The 20,853-nt window shown below is 38.6% G+C and overlaps 2 protein-coding genes across 5 annotated transcripts in view; both read right to left on the reverse strand.

Moving 5' to 3' along the window:
* Window positions 1-6,470, reverse strand: part of LOC146326395 (transcription factor COE1-like) — an 85,922-nt gene extending 79,452 nt beyond the window's left edge. For all 4 annotated transcript variants that reach the window (XM_084718651.1, XM_084718650.1, XM_084718647.1 and 1 more), the window contains exons 1-5: window positions 4,326-6,470; window positions 3,412-3,568; window positions 2,297-2,360; window positions 1,457-1,512; window positions 96-169 (exon numbers count right to left, since the gene is read on the reverse strand). In XM_084718651.1, the coding sequence (XP_084574777.1) occupies window positions 96-169; window positions 1,457-1,512; window positions 2,297-2,360; window positions 3,412-3,568; window positions 4,326-4,459 (485 nt within the window). In that variant the 5' untranslated portion in view covers window positions 4,460-6,470. The remainder of the gene's footprint in view (window positions 1-95; window positions 170-1,456; window positions 1,513-2,296; window positions 2,361-3,411; window positions 3,569-4,325) is intronic.
* A 9,191-nt stretch (window positions 6,471-15,661) lies between these two features.
* Window positions 15,662-19,879, reverse strand: il12ba (interleukin 12Ba). Its single transcript, XM_084718652.1, has 6 exons — window positions 19,493-19,879; window positions 19,259-19,364; window positions 17,590-17,831; window positions 17,298-17,470; window positions 16,992-17,113; window positions 15,662-15,855 (listed from the first exon to the last, which is right to left on the reverse strand). Exons 1-6 carry the CDS (start codon window positions 19,863-19,865, stop codon window positions 15,810-15,812), a joined length of 1,062 nt encoding a protein of 353 aa, XP_084574778.1. The 5' UTR covers window positions 19,866-19,879; the 3' UTR covers window positions 15,662-15,809.
* Between the last annotated feature and the right edge of the window lie 974 nt (window positions 19,880-20,853).

The following is a 20,853-nucleotide window of genomic DNA, read 5'->3' on the forward strand; positions in this document are numbered from 1 at the left end:
GTCATCTTGTAAAAGTGGCCCCTGTGGAAAGCAAGTTGCGTACACCAGACACAGACCAGTGAAAGGCAGTTGTAGCTGGGTGTGTTTTCTCTTACCTGCACATGATCTCGTGGGTCAAAAGAACCCGACACATCTCTGGGTTTTTATCTTGGCCCTCGTAGACAATCGCCTAAAGGATGGAAGAAAAGAAAATCAGAGAAAAAAAATTAAAGTGTGATATCTTTTTTTTTTTTTTTTTTTTTTTTTTTTTAAATGTGGTAAAGCTGAAAGAAAAAAAAAGTGAGCCACGCTGCAGGGGCAAATAAAAAACAGAAAGAGTGTGTGTGTCTTTCATCTGGGAGTAGTGTTGTCTATCTGGCAAATGTGTGTATCGTGGGAATCCAGTCCTCCTGAACAGGAACGCTCTGTTCTGACAGAGACAGTAAAAGAGAAAACATTTGTGTGTGTGCGTGCATGGCCGTGCATGTGTGTACTCCTGCGTGTGCATATGTGTTTGTGCGCGCACGTATGTTTATACGCTGTGTACAGTGAGCAGTTGGACTGCCAGACTGGAGTATAGTGCACCATCTGGTCCATACAGCACATCGTCCAAAAATCTAGTCTGGTTACCCCTCCAACCCCACTCAACATGCTCTCCAGGGCTGTGATCACCCTGCACACACACACACACACACACACACACACACACACACCGATAAACATGCAAACACACACATGCACTCACACAAACAACATCCCCTCCTACTCCTTTCATTCTAAGGCAAACTCTCTTCAAGCCTAATGGCACTAGAGGCAGAATTGGCAAAACAAAAGACCTGATATCAAAACAGCGTCGGAGCAGCTTATTTTCTTCGTTATCTAATTCATCCAAACGAAGAATTCCCTCAGTGTGCGCCAGCCCACATGTGCTGCTCTGTATTTCTTTGTGTGATTGAATTGGCCATAACACACTCAGGGATAGTTTGTTCTGTTTCACATTGAGGAAATGAGGGTCAAGGTCCTCAAAAAGTGAGCTGGCATGCATCACTGTCTCTCTCAAACACTCACACACAACAGCTCCTGCACAATCACACAGCCTCACACACACACACACACACACACACACACACACACACATATACAGTATGTGCTGCCTTATAAAAACACACAGCAGCCCTGCTCACAGGCTGCTGTGCAGAGGCAGAGTATGAGGACACATGTCCTCTACTTTTCTGGGCCTCTGTAAATGTATTCCACAGGTAAGACAGGTCGTTTATCAAGCCGGCTGTGCTGTGCTGAAGTTGAGGGTCTCAGACACAGGCATGCAGCGGGGGCGAGGGGAGGGTGGTGGTGGTGGGGGGCTGCAGGGAGGAGGAAGAGGAGGGGGCGCCTGGAGGTGGGGGCAACATTTGGACCAACAAAACCAGACGAACTGATGCACATGTTTAATTCTTCGACTTTAATGCAAACCTCTCACCTGTTTAGTCATCGAGTCGATGAGTCGAACATACAAGTCCTGCTCTGTCCTGATCCCTGCAGACAGAGACAGAGACAGAGACAGGGAAACAGACAGAGATAGTTAAAATGTCACTAGCAGTATTCATATCACATCTGAGGCAAAGCTTTCCCCATTCTGGGGGATATTTTAGATCACAAATTTTATTCATTCTGACTTCCCCTGTGAGGCTCTTTGAGACTGAATGAGTCCAAACTGCCACTAATGACTTTCAGTATTTGTTGCATTGCTGTCAGTTTGCTGGGAACTTGAAAATTTAATTTACTTTCTTTCAACCCCGTTGATTTTTTATCTCTTATAAACATTTGTTTATTACAGAACTTAATTGTGAAAATGCAAGCAGCAGGTTTATGAATTATATTTGAATTATAATCAATGTAATTAAATTATTCAATGGAGGCAAATAATTAATTAAATAAATAAATAAAAGGGAGGACGAGGAACATTTTATTTTGAAGCCTTGGGTTGTTTACTGCTGCCAAAGCCAAAGAGAAGAAGATATATTTACTGTAGTAACATAATAATATTTGTAATAATAGTTATAATAATAATAATAATAATAATAATAATAATAATAATAATAATAATAGAAATGATTACAATAATAATAATATTTAAAACATTTTACTAATCAAATAAAGCACTGTTCCTTCACATTGAACAAGAAATAAACAGTCAAAAATGTGGATCAACGCTGTGACCTCAGACATTTGTTTCCTGAGTTTCCTCTCTTTGGTTTAATGTATCATTCACTCGCTGCTTTTGTTATTGCTCCATAAAAATTATGGAAACCACACTCACCGTTACTGTAGAGGAGCTGGAGTCTATAATGGATCCCATTGTTGGTCTTTTCCCCCGTCGTTTCCTATGAAAATTAAACCAAACAGAGCCGGTCAGAGCAGCTCCTCCTGGGACTTTTTCCTGCGCGTCCACAACTCGATATTTTTAGATTCCCCAACATGTTAAATCGCTTCACTTCGTTTAAATCATCCACACAGCAAAAGGAAAGAAAAAAGGTTCTGTTTGTAACTTTTCTTTATGTTATTTTACATAAACTCACCTTCTTAATAATCTGATATTTTGAAAACAACTGTCTTTACAAATAGGCCTGTTTACAACTTAATTATTCTACACTGGAATTACAAAATGCTCAGAATGTTGCTACAGACATTTAACTTAATTCAATTTAAATTTACTACTACTAATAATAAATTATAATAATTTGACATATTTATTATTTCTATATCCTATAAATCACAGTGTACATAATATTAAAATGTATTATTAATACTGACCAACAGCAGAAGAACATTTAGATCTAATTAATAATAAACAAGCCGATGCCAAATGCTAATGAATAAAACAAACATTTAACGTAAAACACTCACTTTTAACGCCACTTGCAAACAGATCAATATTACAATTAATCGAACGCTAATATTGATGTTTGTTTAATAAATTAAATATGTTCCCTGACGAGAACACCTGCAGGAACAGGCAGCACGCTGAGCTGCAGTGTCAGAAAAAAAAATGTTACTAAATACTATAAATGGCAGCTGTGCGCAAAAGTGTTCATGCACTTGATTTACACCTTTAGGTAAATTGGGATAAAATTGATTTGGAAGGTTTTGTAATTATAAAGAAAAGCTAAAATAATCAGAAGTGTGTAAGTCTTTCAGGAAACCACATCTTAAAAATCACATCAGGGAAGCCTTCAGGACTCATGATCCCTGCTGTGTGCGTCTGGCCACTTTGTTAACACACGTCTGGTAATTTATCACTTTGACTTAACAGGCCGGTGTTCTGTGGCAGGCATCACTCCACTAAAATGTATGAATTATGAGCTTATTTTTAAGATTTTATTATAAGCTCTCATATGGTAAAATATTTACTTTTTATGAAATATACAAACTCACCTTTTCCTTCTCTACAAAGTCCACGAAGGTGGTTCTCTCTATCTCCACCGGCTGACCCTGTCTGTCGTATAACGCCAGCACGAAGTGGAAGAAGTTGGACTTGCGGAGGTTGGAGGGCGGCTGTTTCTCGAAGTGTGCCCGAGCAAGACCCACTCCGCTGCGGACACAAGCACAAACCAGCCCCCGGCCACAACGAAGGCGATTAAAAAAAAAAAGAAGAAAGAAATTCATTTAATTAAAAACACAAAAGAGATCTGATTTTATAAGCCCAAGCTTCAGTCGCCCCTGTCCATTCTAAAATTTGCACCGTCATAATTTAATTAAAATCTCTTTCTAGTGCGCACACACGCCCTTTACAGATTAATCAGCAATAATGAGACAAATACAGGCCTCTAAATATACAAATTTATATTACAAGCATAATTTTGATATATTAATTGCTTTCATTATGTTAGATTTATTTTAAACTTGACCAATCTGATTCATAGTAAATAATCTGATTGTCTTTTTAAAATAAAAACTACTAAATTAAAGCTGGAAAAAATTATGCAAGCAGTCTATGAAAAGGAACCTACTTGAGAAGAGAAACAACCACCAAAGTGAGCAGAAAATCTTTCCTCACACTTTCCTCACACCAAAGTTGATGTAATCCTACATTTTAAACCCTGAAAGTGCTTCTTTAAACTCTCCATAAATGTGTTAAAGCACTCTGAGCCACATGCACTATTTAACCGTGAGAGCTAAAAACTTATAAATCCAGCAGAAACACTGAGGTTATCATCCAACAACTAAACGTCCTCTGGGAACGCGCTGCTGCCCCACAGCCGCTCCGCACATCTTTACGCGCTCTCGCCCCCCCAAACTCTGGTCTCCACGGCGGTGTCAGCGCAGCGCCAAGGCCGCCTCGGGCTCACCTCTGGGCGGCTGTGTTGGCGTCCAGCACTCCGGCGCCCTGCATCCATGTCCGAACCGCGTTCATCCCGGCCACCATGGGCTCCTCTTTCATACTACTCCCACTCCTCTGGATGCTCTCGTGGATGCCAAACATCAAAACGCACCTTCACGCCGTCGCTATCTCTCTCTCACTCTCTCTCCTCCCTCTCTATCCTCCTCTCCTTTCGGCTCCCTCCTTTTTTTCCTCCTCTCCTCTCCTCCTGCCTCCCCTCCTCTTCTTCTTCTTTGCGTCTGTTTGATCGCGCTGTCAGAGGAGCAAAGTGGCGTGGTCTATTTCACTTGGCGTTTAGTTGTGCGTGTGTTTCTCAAAGTAAACAAAAGATGCGACATGTGGAAGGAAAAAGGGGAGCTGTCAGCATCCAGGGTTAGCTGCACCTCATGTCAGCGACTCCACAAGAAAGAAACAGAGAGGGGGGAAGCAGCGACAGCGGCAGCAGCTATGAAGATGAACAGCGATGAAAGGGGACGCGCAGGATGAGAGGCTGCACCGAGTTGGCGACAGTCCCCCCCCGGATCAAGGTGCAGCTGACAAAAACACACGCAAAATGTCACTTTCTGCAACAAACAGTCCACAGTGAGGAGGAAAACCGAGGAGATGAAACAGTTTCACCCTCCTTCGCTCCGGTTCTTTATTCACAAAGTCTTCTCCTCCTGCTCAGATGAATGAAACGGAAGATTACGCGCAATTAAGAGGCAGTCCTGGGCAGCGGCGGCGGCTCCAGCTCCTCGTCAGCTCCTGCTCGGGTGATTTGCGCTCTATTCTTCCCTGAGGAATCACTTTGGACCATCTCTGGGATGCCAAACAGCAGAGAACTAGTAGGTGAGGGAGGCGTGGCCAACACAGCGAGCGGGAACGCCCCCAAACACAGTTAATAACACGGACAATCAGCTGTCCACCAACCCGACCAGCCTGCACGCCTGCCTGCTGTCCCCGCCTCGTCCCACGCAGCGTCCCGCCCCAGACACTTAGCCAGAAGCTGCGTGTGTGCACAGTGTGTGTGTGTGTGCAGCGTCTTTTTTTGTGTGTGTTTAGCGTTGACAATTAATGTATTCACGACTATCAAGCATCAACTCAGGGGAGGACATTAGTTTAATCCGTGCACAGACTAAAGGGCAGGGTGCAGAAAAGAGGAGACCCGTGGTGCTTGTATCTTATCGCCTGTTTGCTGAGCTGCAGCAATGAAAATGTGCCTCATCTGTTTGCAAAACAAGACCAAACAGAAACCGATCACATTTTTTTACGCTAGTATCAGATAAAACAAGACTTTTGTCTCGTTATTATGTGACAAAAATGATCAGCAGCACAATGAGAGGAAACTATTTAAGCGAGAGTTGCAGCAGTACTTGTGTGCAGATTTAAGTGGGTTTACTTATGTATATATGTGTTAAATTAATTCAACATTAACAAATGAGCAGCCGTATTTTAATTTTCGGCATTGTGCATGTTTCCAAATGAACTTCCCTGGAAGAAAATACTAAAAAACTCTTAATGTGAACATTTAATGTGAAATGTAAATGTTGTATTTTCTCTAAGTGCCCATTCAGAGTATCAACTCTTGCAGATTATGAGCTTAAGAAAGTTTCAGCTCCAACCAAAAAGCCTGGCACAGCCGCCGCGCACATTTTTCTGTTACAGCCCGATGGTTTGAAATTAGCTTTGATTAGATGCATTACATAAATCTTGCGGGACTAAGTGCTGAATCCTACATAAATATGAGGATTAACAGCTAAACCGCGCTGCGTCCCACTGTCCAAAAGAAAAAAAAACAAACAAACAAAAAAAAAAAACACTCTGAAATTACTGCTCAAAAATAATTTAAAAAAAAGTGTGAGGTAAAAATTTGCATGGTTGCTCAGAGAACCGTGCAACTGCATGGAAAGTGCACAGCCAAGAAGAGCAGCTTGCAGAAAGTGAGGATGTTACAGCTCCCCTCATCAGTCCTGGTTTCCCCTCACCATCATTACAGAGTCATTTCTAAATTGTCAAATTGAATTGTCTGGGGGCCATCTGTTCAATAAGTACTGTTTGGTTTATTATAATGAAATGGAAAGAATGAGAGAGTCCTGTTTTTATCAGGGGGGCATCTTTGAAAATTAAGATTTTATCAAGAATTGTTGAAATGAATCCGTTTGACACGTTTGGATCACACACTGTAAAAAAAAATAACTTTAAAAAGTTAAGAGTCCAGACTGCCTTAATTTTAAATTGACTAAATATGAAAAGAGAAGCTGGTAATGTTCAAAACAAATACACTTTTTAGTCAAATAAACTTAATATTAATTCAGTTCTACTTGATAAAACATGTTCAGTAAGCTTATGATTTTAAGCTTGAGCCAAATTGACAAATATTACAAACAGATTTGATTGTCTTTTACATTTTCTCAGTTCATCATTTCATATAAAGAACTTACAGGTGCATTTTCTCCTGATGGAGCTGCTTCCAGAACAAAGACAGTGTGTAAAACTAAACTAAAAACTAAAAAAAGAGAAAGCTCTCAGGAGAATTTCAGCTCTCAAACAAAGCATGTCTGGATGTTGATGCTAATATGCTAATCTAGAAACTTAATGTAATGAGCTGATTGAACTCTACACAGTACATTCATTCATCTTATCATTTCAAGTCAAAAGACTTCACGTTAGAAGAACATGTGTTTATAAGTTCAGAAATTTTCTGATAATAAATACCAAAAAATTTAAGTCTAATTAAGTAGAGCAAATAAAACACGCATATATGTGTGTTAAGTTAATGAGAAAAGATTAGCTGAGTCCACTAAATTCCTTTAGAATTTCTCACAGTCTGTTAAGATGCTGCTCATGTTTCTTCATACACTTAATTTAATCAGTTGATTGAACTCTGCACAATGCATTCACCCAACTCATCAATTCAAGTCAAAAGACTTAAAGATGGAAGAACTAATCAGCACAAGTTCTTCTAGAAACAGAAATGTCAAGTTTAATTAACTTGAATAAATAAAACTTCTATATTTACGTGAAGTTAATGAGAAAAGATTAATTGATTCCACTGAACTCTTGCATGATTTTTACAGTGCAGTTAAAACTGCACAATTAAGAGTTTTAGAAAAAAAAAGAAAATATGACAAAAATTTCAATATTTTGCATCATATTATTATATTTTTGTAATTCTAATGATCTAAAACGACTTTTACCTTCATTTTAGCAGTGATATTACATTTTTTTGGTTGCATATATACAATCATCTGCCGTGCAGCCAGCAGACCACAGACATACAGAAAGAGTCTAGAGTCTAATAAATGCCATAAACGGTCAAGGTTGGACACCACTCCCCCGCAATCATCTCATCATTGTCTATAGCTGTTTATTTATGTCTCCTGCTGTGGGAGGAGAAATGTGAGCGGCCCACCACGTGAGTACACGGCATAATAAATAGTGATAAATAAAAGCAACGTGAGAGAAAACACACACACACACACACACACACACACACACACGGTCAGAGCTATCCTTCAGCACATTTGTTTGATTGTGGCCGGCTCTCTCGCCACGATCCGTCTGCCTTGGTCGGCATGTGGGGGCCAGCAGCGAACACTCCGGGGCCCCCTGAGGTGGCTTATATTTATATCCCCGAGCACCAACACACACTGTTAGCCCAAATATCACTGTCGCAGAGTCCAAAAACAGAGCTGTCAGTTGAGGCCGGATGATCCAGCCATGTTAATACTGTGATTTACTAACGCCATGGCACCCAGACACCAGGGTTTGCAAAATATCCGTGCCCATTACGCACAGGCCGGAATGCGCACGCCATGTAAACGATGCAAAGGTGAGTGTGTGTGTCTGTCTCTCTGTCTCTCTCTCTGTCTCTCTCTCTCTCTCTGTGTGTGTGTGTGTGTATACAACTTCTTCTCAAGTGTCCACATATGGGAAGGCTATTAAAAATCCCCCGCGTTATAACTCTATTAGACATTTTGAAGTAAGTGATCAGAAAGGAGTTGTAGGCGCTGCTGCCCGCCTCCTGTACAACCACCAGATGTTCCCGTAAATCAAAAGGTTGGGCTGATGATAATAATGGCCTGATTGAATTGAAGACTCATAAAAATGACTAGTTGTAAAAAAAAAAAAGGGGAAAAAAAGGCAGGCATATGCTTATGAGAATGGGCCTTATGTCTAACAATATGCTCTCTAGTCGACATAAAAGAAGACAAATATAGACGTTAACCATTGAAAGTATGGAGACGAGATGCCAGCAGAATGTGATGTCCTTGATACATACATAAAAAATAATGCTATCAAGAGAGTGTAGACTTAAATAGTTTTTAAAACATGCAAGGAAATATTTAACCACTATTCTTACAGAAAAAACTGCAGATTTAAAGATTTCATCAGGGACAAACGACGCCAAATAACAACACTATTGTAACTAATAACAAACTATAATAAAGTGTTTTTAATTTTCCAGTTTCTTTGCAACACATTTGAGGCACCCCCTAATGATGACCTCTCCCACTTTTCTTCAGGTGACTTGAGGACCTGCAAAAGCAGAATCTCCAGTCACAGTATTTGGTGCAATGTTGCCATCTAGTGGCTTTAAGACGACATTGCACGACTAAATTTAAACTCGTATTCTCAAATGTAGAACTTGCATATGCAAGTAAATGCAATCTGCCCAAACTGTTGTTGTTAACTCTGTGTCCGTTAATTAACACGGTCAGCAAATGTGGACAAGGTCAGTGAGACTGTGGACTCATGAGGACAAGTTGGAAATGTAACTGATCTTGCAGGAAACATCAGAAGATGAACTGTTGGAATAAATCATGTGGATTCAGGTTAACTTAAATTGTAGACCTCAGAGTTATACTTTACGTCTGATCTCACAGGTGTTTTATTCTGTCTGTCAGTTTTTCCTGTTTCCTTTTTAATCAGCGCTTTTTAAAAATACCAATGTCTTGTCAGAATCACCCCATTCTGCCAGAAGTTTTAATAGATGGAAATATTTGAGTTAATTAGTGCCAAAGGGTATCGGAGACCACTGGGACGCCATCTATTTTTGTTTTACACAATATGCAAATAAAAAAAAATAATGTATTTTTCTTAAGATGAGATTAATTACATAAATATTAATGTTATAAGAAAGATATGAGTTAACATTTTACTGTGACGGTTGGTGGATGAGGGTTTGGTCTAATTCTGTTACTGTCTTATAAGCGGATTTACAAGATTCTTACAAAGTTTCTTGATTTTGTTGTTCTTGTTCTGAGTGAATGACATTTCTGTGTTTTAAGTTGAGTTTTTAACAATAGGTATGAATTGTCAGGTTTTTAAAAAGTTATCACGTAACGCTCACTGAAGGCACAGGGCAACTTCTGTGTTTGATTTCTGAGTAGGAGGATAATTCAGCTAATTCCAAAATGATAAAAACATGTTTTTTTCTCTCATATACTAAATGTGCTTTTTATTGTAACAAATTAGACTGTTTTTAATGAAAAATGAATACAGTTTCATACACTCACATACACAGATTTAAAGTGACTGGGGCTTCATTTGGACTAGTTTTACTGCTCCAAGTTAAAACTGTTTGGCTTGTGACCCACTAAAATGAAGCGGTGCCTAATTGCAACTCCTCCTCACCAGCTGCATACGTCTGTGAGTCGTGACTGTTTCAGCCAAAGACACATTTTCTGTTATACTACATACTTTTTAGAGGCCTGATGGACCAAAGTCTATCCAGTAAATCAAACAGATACTTTGCAGAGACCCGATAAACCCAAATCTATCAAATCAAATAAATCTTAAATTACAACATACATGATTTTACATTTATGTGACTATATTTTTGGACATTGCCATGTTATTTAACCCCCAGGTTGTTATGTTATGAAACCAATGAAGATAAAATTGAGAATAAAATCACAGCATAGCAGTAATATGCGTTTCTGCCATGACTGATCAGATTTATATAGCGTCTCTCTTTGGAAATACATGGGCCAAAGTTACATAGAGTCGATAAATCAAATCGATCGAAAGAAAATTAGTTGCAAACTATTTTGATAATCAATTAATCGTTTGTGTGTAAACATTTCCTGGTTACAGCTTTTTGAATGCTTTTCTTTGTCATTTGTGGTAGTAAATGATGAGTCTTTACAGGTTCTGGACTGTTGGTTGGACAAAAGAAACAACTGTGATAAGCATATTTTATAGACTAAACCTTTGGTTCCCAATCTGGGGTCCGGGCCCCCCTTAAGGAGGGGCCAGAAATCACAAGGGGTACCCAAGGCTTCTTTCTGCTCTAAGGTCCTCAAAATCAGATTTGCACATGTCATCTAAAATCACAAGTTCAGGGTTCATACACCTTTTCCAAAGTCAAATTCGAGCACTTTTCAAGCATTTTCAAACTTTTCCAGCACCTTACAGCTGAAGTAAATTACGTATTTATCTACAGAATTATTATTTCTCCGCTTCATCACATTAGATGTTGTTGTGCTATTATCATCAAAATTATGTTTTGTGATTTACGTCTGTTCACCTACTGGACCAGAGGAGCTTCATATGTTACAAAAGTTTGTGGGTTGATGGACGAGTGAAACTATCAGAGAGGACAATTTCACTTGTACTTTTTGACCTGTATCAATCAGAGACATACTGTTGTTTGTTCCAGTGTCCACAACATGACACCAGAGCAAAGGTCAAGGCCGACTCACCACTAATGTCACCACTGTCTCTTCTTTCTCAGTTTCTTCTGTTAACCTACAGGAACACTTCACTTCTTTTAAATCCTGGTCAGTTTGGTCTTCATAAGTGATGTGCTCAGGTCACAAGTGAAATATGGATCTCTGCTTTCTCTATTGCTTATGAATTAATATTATTCCATTAAATGTACTGTAAATTACAGCTGAAGTGATCAGCAGATTCATTGATCATTGATGTAATTTTTTTTTTTACTAGTAGTTTGTTTGATGCTATTTTCTTTGAGTTTGACAGATAAAACAAGCAATTTAAATATATTCCCTTATTCTTTCGGAAATTTTTCACTATTTTCTGCCAATTTCTGGAAAAATATTTGATTAACTGAGAAAATAATTGGCAGATTAATTGGTAACACTTTTATAGTCACCATCATTAGTAAATAGCAAATTGTTGTAAATCAAACTTTAAGTAATAGTCAAACATTCAAATAATTTGTATTCATCCTTTATAAACCATTTAGTGAGCAGTCTTAAAGATTTATAAACATCAGCGCAACTTTATCCATGTAAATAATCCATCAAGATAATATTTCAATAACACGTTCTCACCTTCTCTCTCAATATGGCTACTATAAAGGCACAAAAACTACTTTGGCTGGTAATAATGCTTTAGGGTAATTTTATGTAACGTAACATATCGTAACGTGACATAATGTAACGTCATCTTAAGTAAAAGTACTATAAGATACTACACACGTTTTAAGAATGGCTGCAAATGGCTCGGTCAGACAAAACAATGTCAAATGAGGTGCAATTACTGCCGTGTCTATTGATTAAATATCCATCAATACATTTTTAATTGATTACATTCTTAATGGCAATTAATCGATTAATGCTCAATCATTAACATCCTTATTCCAAATGTGCGCTGCTGCTGCAGCATTTTGTTTTGTTTTTCGTTCGTATACTTAAGTACGAGTAAAAGTACAGAATTGAAAATCTACTCATAAAAGTACAAGTACCCTCAAAAAACTACTTAATTACAGTAATTTGAGTATTTGTAATTAGTTACTTCCACCCCTGATATCCATTAATACAGTGTTACAAATATCTGGTGCGTCTCTCTGTGTAATGATTTCTTAAATGTTTACAAATCATTTATAAATCAGAATGTGATCATCTCTTATCAGTTATGATACAAAGTACAATTCATAAACTAATTATCATATATTACACAAACTAATTCTAAGATAAATTATAGCACTTCCGATAATTAGTAAATGTAATTATCATTTTGTTATTTGTTAATGGTGAAATATTAACTTTTTTTTTAAAACTATCAGTTAATGATAATATCAGAACTGAACATAGACACTGACCATCTGTATGATGTCAGTGACGTGAACAAAGATTTCCGGACGTACTGAACTACGATGAATTTGCCTTTCAGCAGGGTCACACAGAATCACAACAGTTACGGTTGATCATGTTGTTCCTCCCTTTGACTTTTTTTTTGTACAAGCGGTAAACTGACAACGAAAAGCAGCAACATTTCCCAAAAATGTGTCAAGTAGCCGTGTGGAACAAAAAAACAAGCCACGAACAATGTAGGTCAGAGGTAACGGGTTTAATATGTGCAGCCCCTGAAAGGCCCTACATCACTTAACCTCTTCTGCTTTTTTTTTTACAACAGGGAAGTGAATCAACGGTTCGCCACAAACGCCTGACCAGGCAAGTTATGCACCAATACTGGGAACACTGGCTTACTACTCCTGTGGTGTTGGTTGTTTGGGTTTTTCTTACATGTGATGTGGAATTTCAGTAATAAATAAAACTGTATTCACTTCGCTAACTGCACTGGAATTTTAGATCTACTCTTTATTTCTGAAGGGTTTTAGTTTCCATACATAAAAAAAATAGTGTAATGCATTAATCTAAAAGCTTTCTGTCTACATCACTTACTCAAAGTCACATTAATTTAATATTTGAATAATTTCCACGATCTGAAGTAATGTGTTATAAAAGATGACAAATTTAGACCACAAAGCAGCATTCCTCATCTTGTCTGAATCTGGTACATTCATTTTATCCAGTGAATTATAAAGTGTTATGTAAATGAATGATTATATAGATTTATGAAAGAAAAAAAAAAACAGCCTGCAGTTTGTCCTATTTTCAGTTCTGACTGACTCACAACCCGCCCTGGTTTGCTGGATTCACAGGCCACTGATGTGCGATGCCTTCAGGTGTTGTGGGACAGAAAGGCAACCAGTGTTTTTCTCACCTAGCAAAGAGTTGTGCTCATTTTTGGATGAATTTTCTTAGTTCAGTGGATGAGTGCTAATCAAGTGTGTGTGTTTATCAGACCAGATGTTTCCAACCTGTGGAATACTGAGATTTCTTAATACCACAATGAAAAATACTCAATACTCAAATACAGGAAAATGAACAAAAGTATTGCCAGCAAAATGAAGTTGAAGTATCAAAAACTAAAGCACTCATTATGCAGAATGGCCAAAACAATTCAATTAAATTAAGCAAATTTTATTTATATGGCTCCAACCATAAGTTATCTCAGGGTACTTTTCATACTGAGCAGGTCAAGACTGTTCTCTTTATAATATTAATTAGAAACCCAAAGACTCCCACCAAGAACAAACACTAAGGTGACAGCGATGAGGAAAAACGTCCTTTTTATCCTTTATTGAGAATCAGGCTCTATGGTGGGCAGATATAGATAGTACTGGAATATTATTACTGATTCATCGATGTGTAAATATAAGGAGAATTTTAATGCTGTCACAGAAGAGCTTATTTTAACTATTCATAGTGGTGAGTAATCAATGATAATGCATATTTTATCATGTTTTATCACATATCATCATTTATTTATCAATCCTAAATATTCCAAGAAACTAGTAACTATTGCCGTCAAATAAATGCAGTTTAATATAAAGTAAAACTTGGCCCTACATGAAGGATCAGTCCTGGGCAACAGAACTATAGTGACATGTTTACTCAATAGACACTTCATCAATAGCAATAAGTAAAAACTGTTCAATAAAGTGATCAATAGTTTCACTTAAATGCATTAAATTCAACTCGCCATTAATGCACAAAACACACGAATGCACGAAAACAGCCAACCATGCAACAGGTGTGTAGTTCATGTGACACAACTGAAACATCGAGAAAATGACTGCAGGCAACTTTCACTTTTTTTAAAATCTATTATTCTATTAGCTGTATCTTGATAAATTGTGTGATAAATATGAGTAAGGCAGTTAAATTCAAAATAAAGGTTAAAGCCAATATTTTTTCTCCTGGTCTTTATTAAAAATAGGTCATAAAAAATGATCAGTAAGTATCTATATCGACTGAAACGTTTCATCATAAAAATGTTGGAAATGTTTCAGCTCGATTGCCCAGTCCTAGGAGAAAAAAACTTTAACTCACAAGTTTATGGATAATGAGTTTTCCCTTCTTCTTAAATACTTGAACAGATGAGAAAACAATTCACTTCCACTGCAAGGCCACAACCTACAGTGAAGGGTCACAGGTTGACATTTGTTTATTTAAAGGGGTCACATACCACAAAGGTCAGGAACTACCACACCAGACTATCCCAGTACTCCACTCTGTGATGCAATGTCACGAGCGCTGCACCAATGTACCATCATGCCGTAGATGAACTATGATAAAGCTGCAGTCACTTTCATTCTTGTGAGTAATAGGAGACACTTCCTCTGCCTCCAGGGGCAAAAAGCTCCTGACATTTCAGATGCCAGCAGTGACTGGTGCTGCTGGGGTGGTGGTGAACGGTCAGCTGTTTGCACCTAAATATCAACACAGTGTGGGTGAGATTCCTCTCATACAGATGAAACATACTGAGGAACTGTCTCAGAGCTCAGTTTTCATATTACTGTACTGTCTATTACCTCTCTAACATTAGTTTATAGGCTGTTGTTGGACAGAAAAACAGATTTTTGCTGTTGTTTGCGAGCTGATCCTATGTAAAACTGTCTTTGCTCACCGCCATAATGTGTTTTATAATGTAAAGCAGGAGCAGGGTGGTATCGCTACGTTTTGTTTTGGTGGATAAATCCGCAGTTGCATCCAGGGGAAGGCTGGAGAGAGCGAGAGCGAGCGAGATGAGAGGAGAACACAACACAAAAACATGTGTTTCTTGGCGTGTGACAGAGGAAATACCATACGTGCCATATCTTCTTCCAGAGAGCGGGCAACAGTTCAAAGCCGAGTGACAGTTCTGTGATTTGTTTGCAGCGTGCGTGAGGAGGAGAGTTTCCACCAAAAGAACCAAGGTCTCACCTAACCGGTCAGGGAATAATCAAAAAACTCTCAGAGGCTGACGACATGTGAACATTTTGCTTGTTGGTCAAATAGAAACAACTATTGAGGTTTCTGTTCTCCACTAAAGGTATGCGGTTAGGTGTTTAGAGAGTCTACTACAGGCCGTGAGATTTTGTACAAAATTTCCATAAAGACTTCAGGAAGGACTTTGACAACGCTCAATTAAAAAAACCAAACAATTCTTCTAATTATTACAGCTGAATGATGAAGCTGCTGTGAAACAAATGAACAAATGTTTTACATGAGGCAAGAAACAAAAATATTATGCTAAACTTCATTTTATTTCTTCACTTATCATGAAAATTCGGCGCACACACACTATGACATGAGATAAGATAAATATAAAAATATAAAAGCTCAATAAATAAACAGTTTTTGAGATGTCCAGCTTTGGGATTCTCTTTCTTCTGTTATGCCTGTTTTTTGTCCCGTTTGTTCTTCTTGTGTTTTTTCAATCTGAAATGAAACACAAATAATAAAGTAAATTAGTCTGAAATGTCTCTTATTGTGTATTACGTTCCAAGCAAGCAAACTGCTGAGATCAAACTTGAAAAGTAAAAAAAAGTAACTGTGTTAAAACAATTATTGTAAAGGGACAGTTCAGGTTATTTGAAGTGGGGTTGTATGAGGTACCTATCAACAGTCAATTTATTACCTGTATGCCCCCAGTTTGGAGAAGCAGAGAGGAGTACCAGCACGAAAAAGTATGAGTAATATGTGTTATGTGCTACGCATGTGCAATATTTTGTAATGTGCAATGTGAATTATGTGCAACTTATTATGTAGTTTGTTGTTTGTTTCACTGCAACTGTGGAGGCATTTTTGTGTGCAGCATTTGAGTCCAAAACAAATTTCACTACAGGGACAATAAAGTATATCGTATCGTATCGTATCGTATCGTATTGTAATGTACTGCAGTCAGCAACAAAAGGCATTTTAACCTCTTAAAAAAGGCCTACCTAACAAAATCAACATCAGTTTAAGTGTTTGCCATATTTAGAATATGTTCATGACTTTGCTTTGCCTTCAGACAGCCTGGGAATCCCCCATTATACAAGCCAAATATCACTTTTCCTCTCATGTAACCAGACTTCTTTGGCAAAAAACAGTAATTTTAATCACACAGCGGAGGTCACACAAGAGTTGAGAGCAAGGTAAAGCAGTGATAATATTCTAAATAAACCGTACACTTAAACTGATATAGATTTTCTACACTGACTATAGATAAAAATAAGCCCTCAGGCAGATGTGATTTTTTTTTTTTTATAGGATATTAAGTTACGTTTTTATAGAATTTTAAGTTACTTGACCATCACAACACACCACAGGGAGCACTGAAATGTAATAAGCAAAAAAATATAATAATAATAATGATGATAAGCAAAAAAGACGGACAGAGACAGGCACAATCAGGCACAACAGAAAATCTGGCTGAGACTTTAAGCTACTGAGAAGGTACGCAGTTTAGATTCCAGGCAGGAGGAGAGTCAGGCAGCTGGCAGAAGATGGGAAACCACTGAGGTTAACTGGGAAGCATTAGGGGGCGAATAAAAGCTGAATCTCCCGCTTCACGCACACGGGGAGGCACTGACCTCAAGTGGCTCCACTCGCTCCACTGTGAGTCGCAGAGAGCATCCTTAGCTCGGATACAGACAGCCTTAGTCCTGTGCTTGACTTCAAACTGACAAATGTCCGGAGAGTGGACTGTCGAGGTCTAAGAGACAAAAACAAGTGGCATCACTCCAGTTATACAACATTTAGTCTTTCTTGTGATTTATTATGCGCAGTTCTTTTATGACTTGTGGGATTTTCTGTCATTTGGCAAATATTTTGTTGTTTTTGCTGACTTTCTTGTGTATTATTTTCACTTCGCTTTAGTTCTTTTAGGTTCCTGTTACCTTTGCAGCTTTTGAGTCAGTGCATGGGTTGTCACATCTCTTGCATCGCTGTTTGAGCTGTGCGATCTGGAAAGTAAGGGGGAAGTAGGAGAAGGGACTGCTCCAGGAGCTCGGGTAACTCCACTCTATCATCGTAGTGTTGATTTTACTGATCCTCACCTTGTCGGGTTTCACTATTGACGGTGAAAGCAAAAGATAGGGTGAGATAAAAGCAAAGAAGGGGAGAAGGAAGAAGAGACAAGAAAGTGAAAGAGGAGACCGCGTTATGCGATGGAAAATAAAAACGTCTCACCTATGTCAGAGAGGAAAAATTGTTTGGAGTAGTTCTCCAGCAGGAAGTGTTTAGTGGTCACGTAGACACTGAAGCTGATCTGCTGGGTCTCCTCAGCGTAGGGGCAGTGCTGCTGGTCCACGCACAAGACCTTGTCTCCGCTATTGTCCACTGAGCAGACAAAGTTACTCTGACCTGAAGAGCATGTCCATTGCCGACCGCTGGAATCCACAGAGCAATGGGTGATGCTGTTGTCAGAAACCCTGTGTGAAATAACAAAAAAATGTCTCTTTACTCAGACAACACAGTGATTTTATAGTTTTTTTTTGTAGTTTATCAGTGTGACTTCCTGTGTATTGCGCTCCTACGAACTGCTGGAAAACTGAGCTTTTTAAGTGTGATGCAGACTCGCAGCAGACAGAGAGAGCAAGAGAGAGACATAGTGTGCAAATACGGACAGAAGTGTTGATGTGATATAAACTTTCTTTGATCATGAAGCCTCACTCTAAACTTCTGTGGTTTACACTACAGACTAGAGTCTCTGTTAACAGTGACAAATGGCTAGATCTGCTTAACTCCTCTATGAAACATCTGTACTTTCATAGCGCTGTTGTTCATGCGCTGTCTCTGCCTGTGGAGGTCCATTTCCACCAACGTGAGGGGAAAAAAAGGAAGATCCTGTAAGTCATTATAATGACTTAGATCAGTGTTTCTCAAACTGTTTACACCGCGCACCAAGGCAGAAAATACTGAGCTCTCCAAGTACCACTTTACTGTTTTGGGCTGTTTGGTGCTAGCACTTCTAGTGAATGCTTCACTTGCATTTTTTAAGCAGCTACCAGCACAAGCGGTCGGTTCACTGTCCACTGCATGTGCAACATGGCTGCTACAAATATTGCCCTCCTAATGTGCACTTCTCTTTGTAATAGGATTTAGAGTTAAAGTTATCATTTTGAGATGCTAACACTTTATTCTTTATTCTCAATATTTTGAGATAACTCACTGTTTTGAGATATAGTATATACAATACATAAAAATTAAATGAACCCTTAAGTTAAACTGATTATTTACATGGACTTAAAATTGTTGTTTTATTTCAAGGCCTCAAAAACTGACAACACCAAAGGCCGTTAACGCTGTTAAGATGAACTGCTCGCTTTAATAACTCAGTGTGTAGCCATGGTAACACAGGTTATTTTGCAGGCAAATAGCAAAAAGACAAGCTTGTTCTAATGCAAAATGTTTCATCTAAAATTAATAACATTAATTACTTTCTAGCCAGCTTGCCAGGTTAAAATTATTGTGGATCAGTTCATTCATTCAGATATGAACAGTGCTTTGGTGGTTTCGCTGGGATTGTTTTAGGGTGACAAAAAATTCTAGTTTCTGGGCCACCAAAATCTTAGGGCCGGCCCTGTTCATGGACACGTAAGTGAAGGAGTAGTGCCTCATAAAAGCATTGCAGAAGAAAAACATAAATCATTCAGGAGAATTTACAGAAATATGATCCCAAGACATGACCTTGATCCCCAGATGGCATTAAAAAACAAAAGTACACTGTTATTGTTTCCTTTCATGAGGAGGTATTTATGGGTGTTCCTGCGTAGTCTGAGCTCTGACATGAGTCTGAAGACTGTGTTTTTATTGGAGAGTGAAACAGAAAACATTTTGGCTATTTTTGCGAGCTTACCGTCGAGCTTTGACAAACGCAACTTTGCCAACACGACTGCTGTGCCAGGTCCAAGAGCAGTGGAACTCTCCGTTGTAATTTTGAGTCGAGCACTTCAGATAATCCTCTAATGAAAAACGGCACACAAACATGCAAAGATGGGAACACAAAAAAACTAATTAGAGGCTATTGATCAGATGACGTTTTTATACTTCCCCATTTCTAGCTGCTCTATAACAGTGAATTACACTGCACCTTGGTCAGTTTTCACAAGAATCCTCCTAATCTTAGTTTCGTCCTCATGGATCAGGACCACAGTGTGATTGAGGAGAGATCCATCTTTGCTGTAGCAGGTGTAGTTGCCTCCTCCTAAGCTTTCCTCCAGCCACACCACATACGAGTTGCCCGTCTGCGCAACCCTCACTCCGTTCTTCATCCAAAAGATGTCCCGACTCTCCTGACCGTCTTCTGATGTCTTAAGCTCCTCCAGGCAGCTCAGGGTCAGCTGGCCCATCGTGCCGTCCACATCTGCAACCAGGACTAACAGGAGAACACACAGGAATTGAAGAAGGTTAAGGATGAATGATTTGAACTTGGACAGTGATGTGTTTTCACAGTGATCAAACATGTAGACCCAAAACACAGCACGCACATCCAAAAACGATGGGTACCGAGTGCCAGACAGAACAACAAATCCAAAAGTGCAAAAATAGGTCCGCACACCAGAAACTGCTCTTTTAGGAGATTTAATAGTGCGTTTAGGACATAGGACATTTAACATGTGACGTTTCGGGCACCAGCTCTTCATCAGACATCAGACATTTTTGGATTTTTCATAGCGATCAAACATACCGTGGGGCAGCAGAGTCCACTGGCTTGTAGGATTTTGGCGACTGACTTGCAGAAACGCACAGGCGATGGTGAAAATAAGGAACCTCATCTGAATGAAACAGAACAGACAGAGGGAGAAAGTTAAGTGGTGACAGCGATGTGAAGAACGCAAGCAAAGAAAAATAATTGAAAGGAAAAAAGGGCACAGGGGAAAAAACTAAATCAGTACAGATATGATTCATGAATGCACATGATTTACTAGCACAAAAAACTAAATTGCTTTTATAATTAGTCAACAATAAACTAAGTAAACAATAAATTCAACATCGGGTGGTTGATGAGGCTAATAAATAAAATATTGAAATTTTTAGGCTATTCCACAATATAGGATATATTTCTCGACATACACATTTTCTGTGGAATATCATACCACAAATTCTTTAATAGTGCAGTAGGGCTGGACAAACTCAAATATCATGATATGTTTGACCAAATTCCTTGATATAAATATGTATCGATATGGCTGCAATATTGTAAGCATGGCTATTTGTGCTTTCACACAACATTAACAGCTAGAACAGTCTGGTAAGTTCAAAAAATTACATCACTTTGCTGCAATACAGCCTTTAAAATGAGGAAAAGACAATATATCATGATAAAGTCCAGTCACAATTCTACAAAAAAAAAAAAAAAGTTTTTTTTAATTAAATTAATAAATAAAACCAAACCCAAGACAACACAAAAACGCAGGCTAAAACACAGCTTACAGAATTATTATTATCAGT

The sequence above is a fragment of the Lutjanus erythropterus genome, chromosome 5 (assembly GCF_056507025.1).
Source record: "Lutjanus erythropterus isolate fLutEry1 chromosome 5, fLutEry1.hap2, whole genome shotgun sequence".
Lineage (NCBI taxonomy): Eukaryota > Metazoa > Chordata > Actinopteri > Lutjaniformes > Lutjanidae > Lutjanus > Lutjanus erythropterus.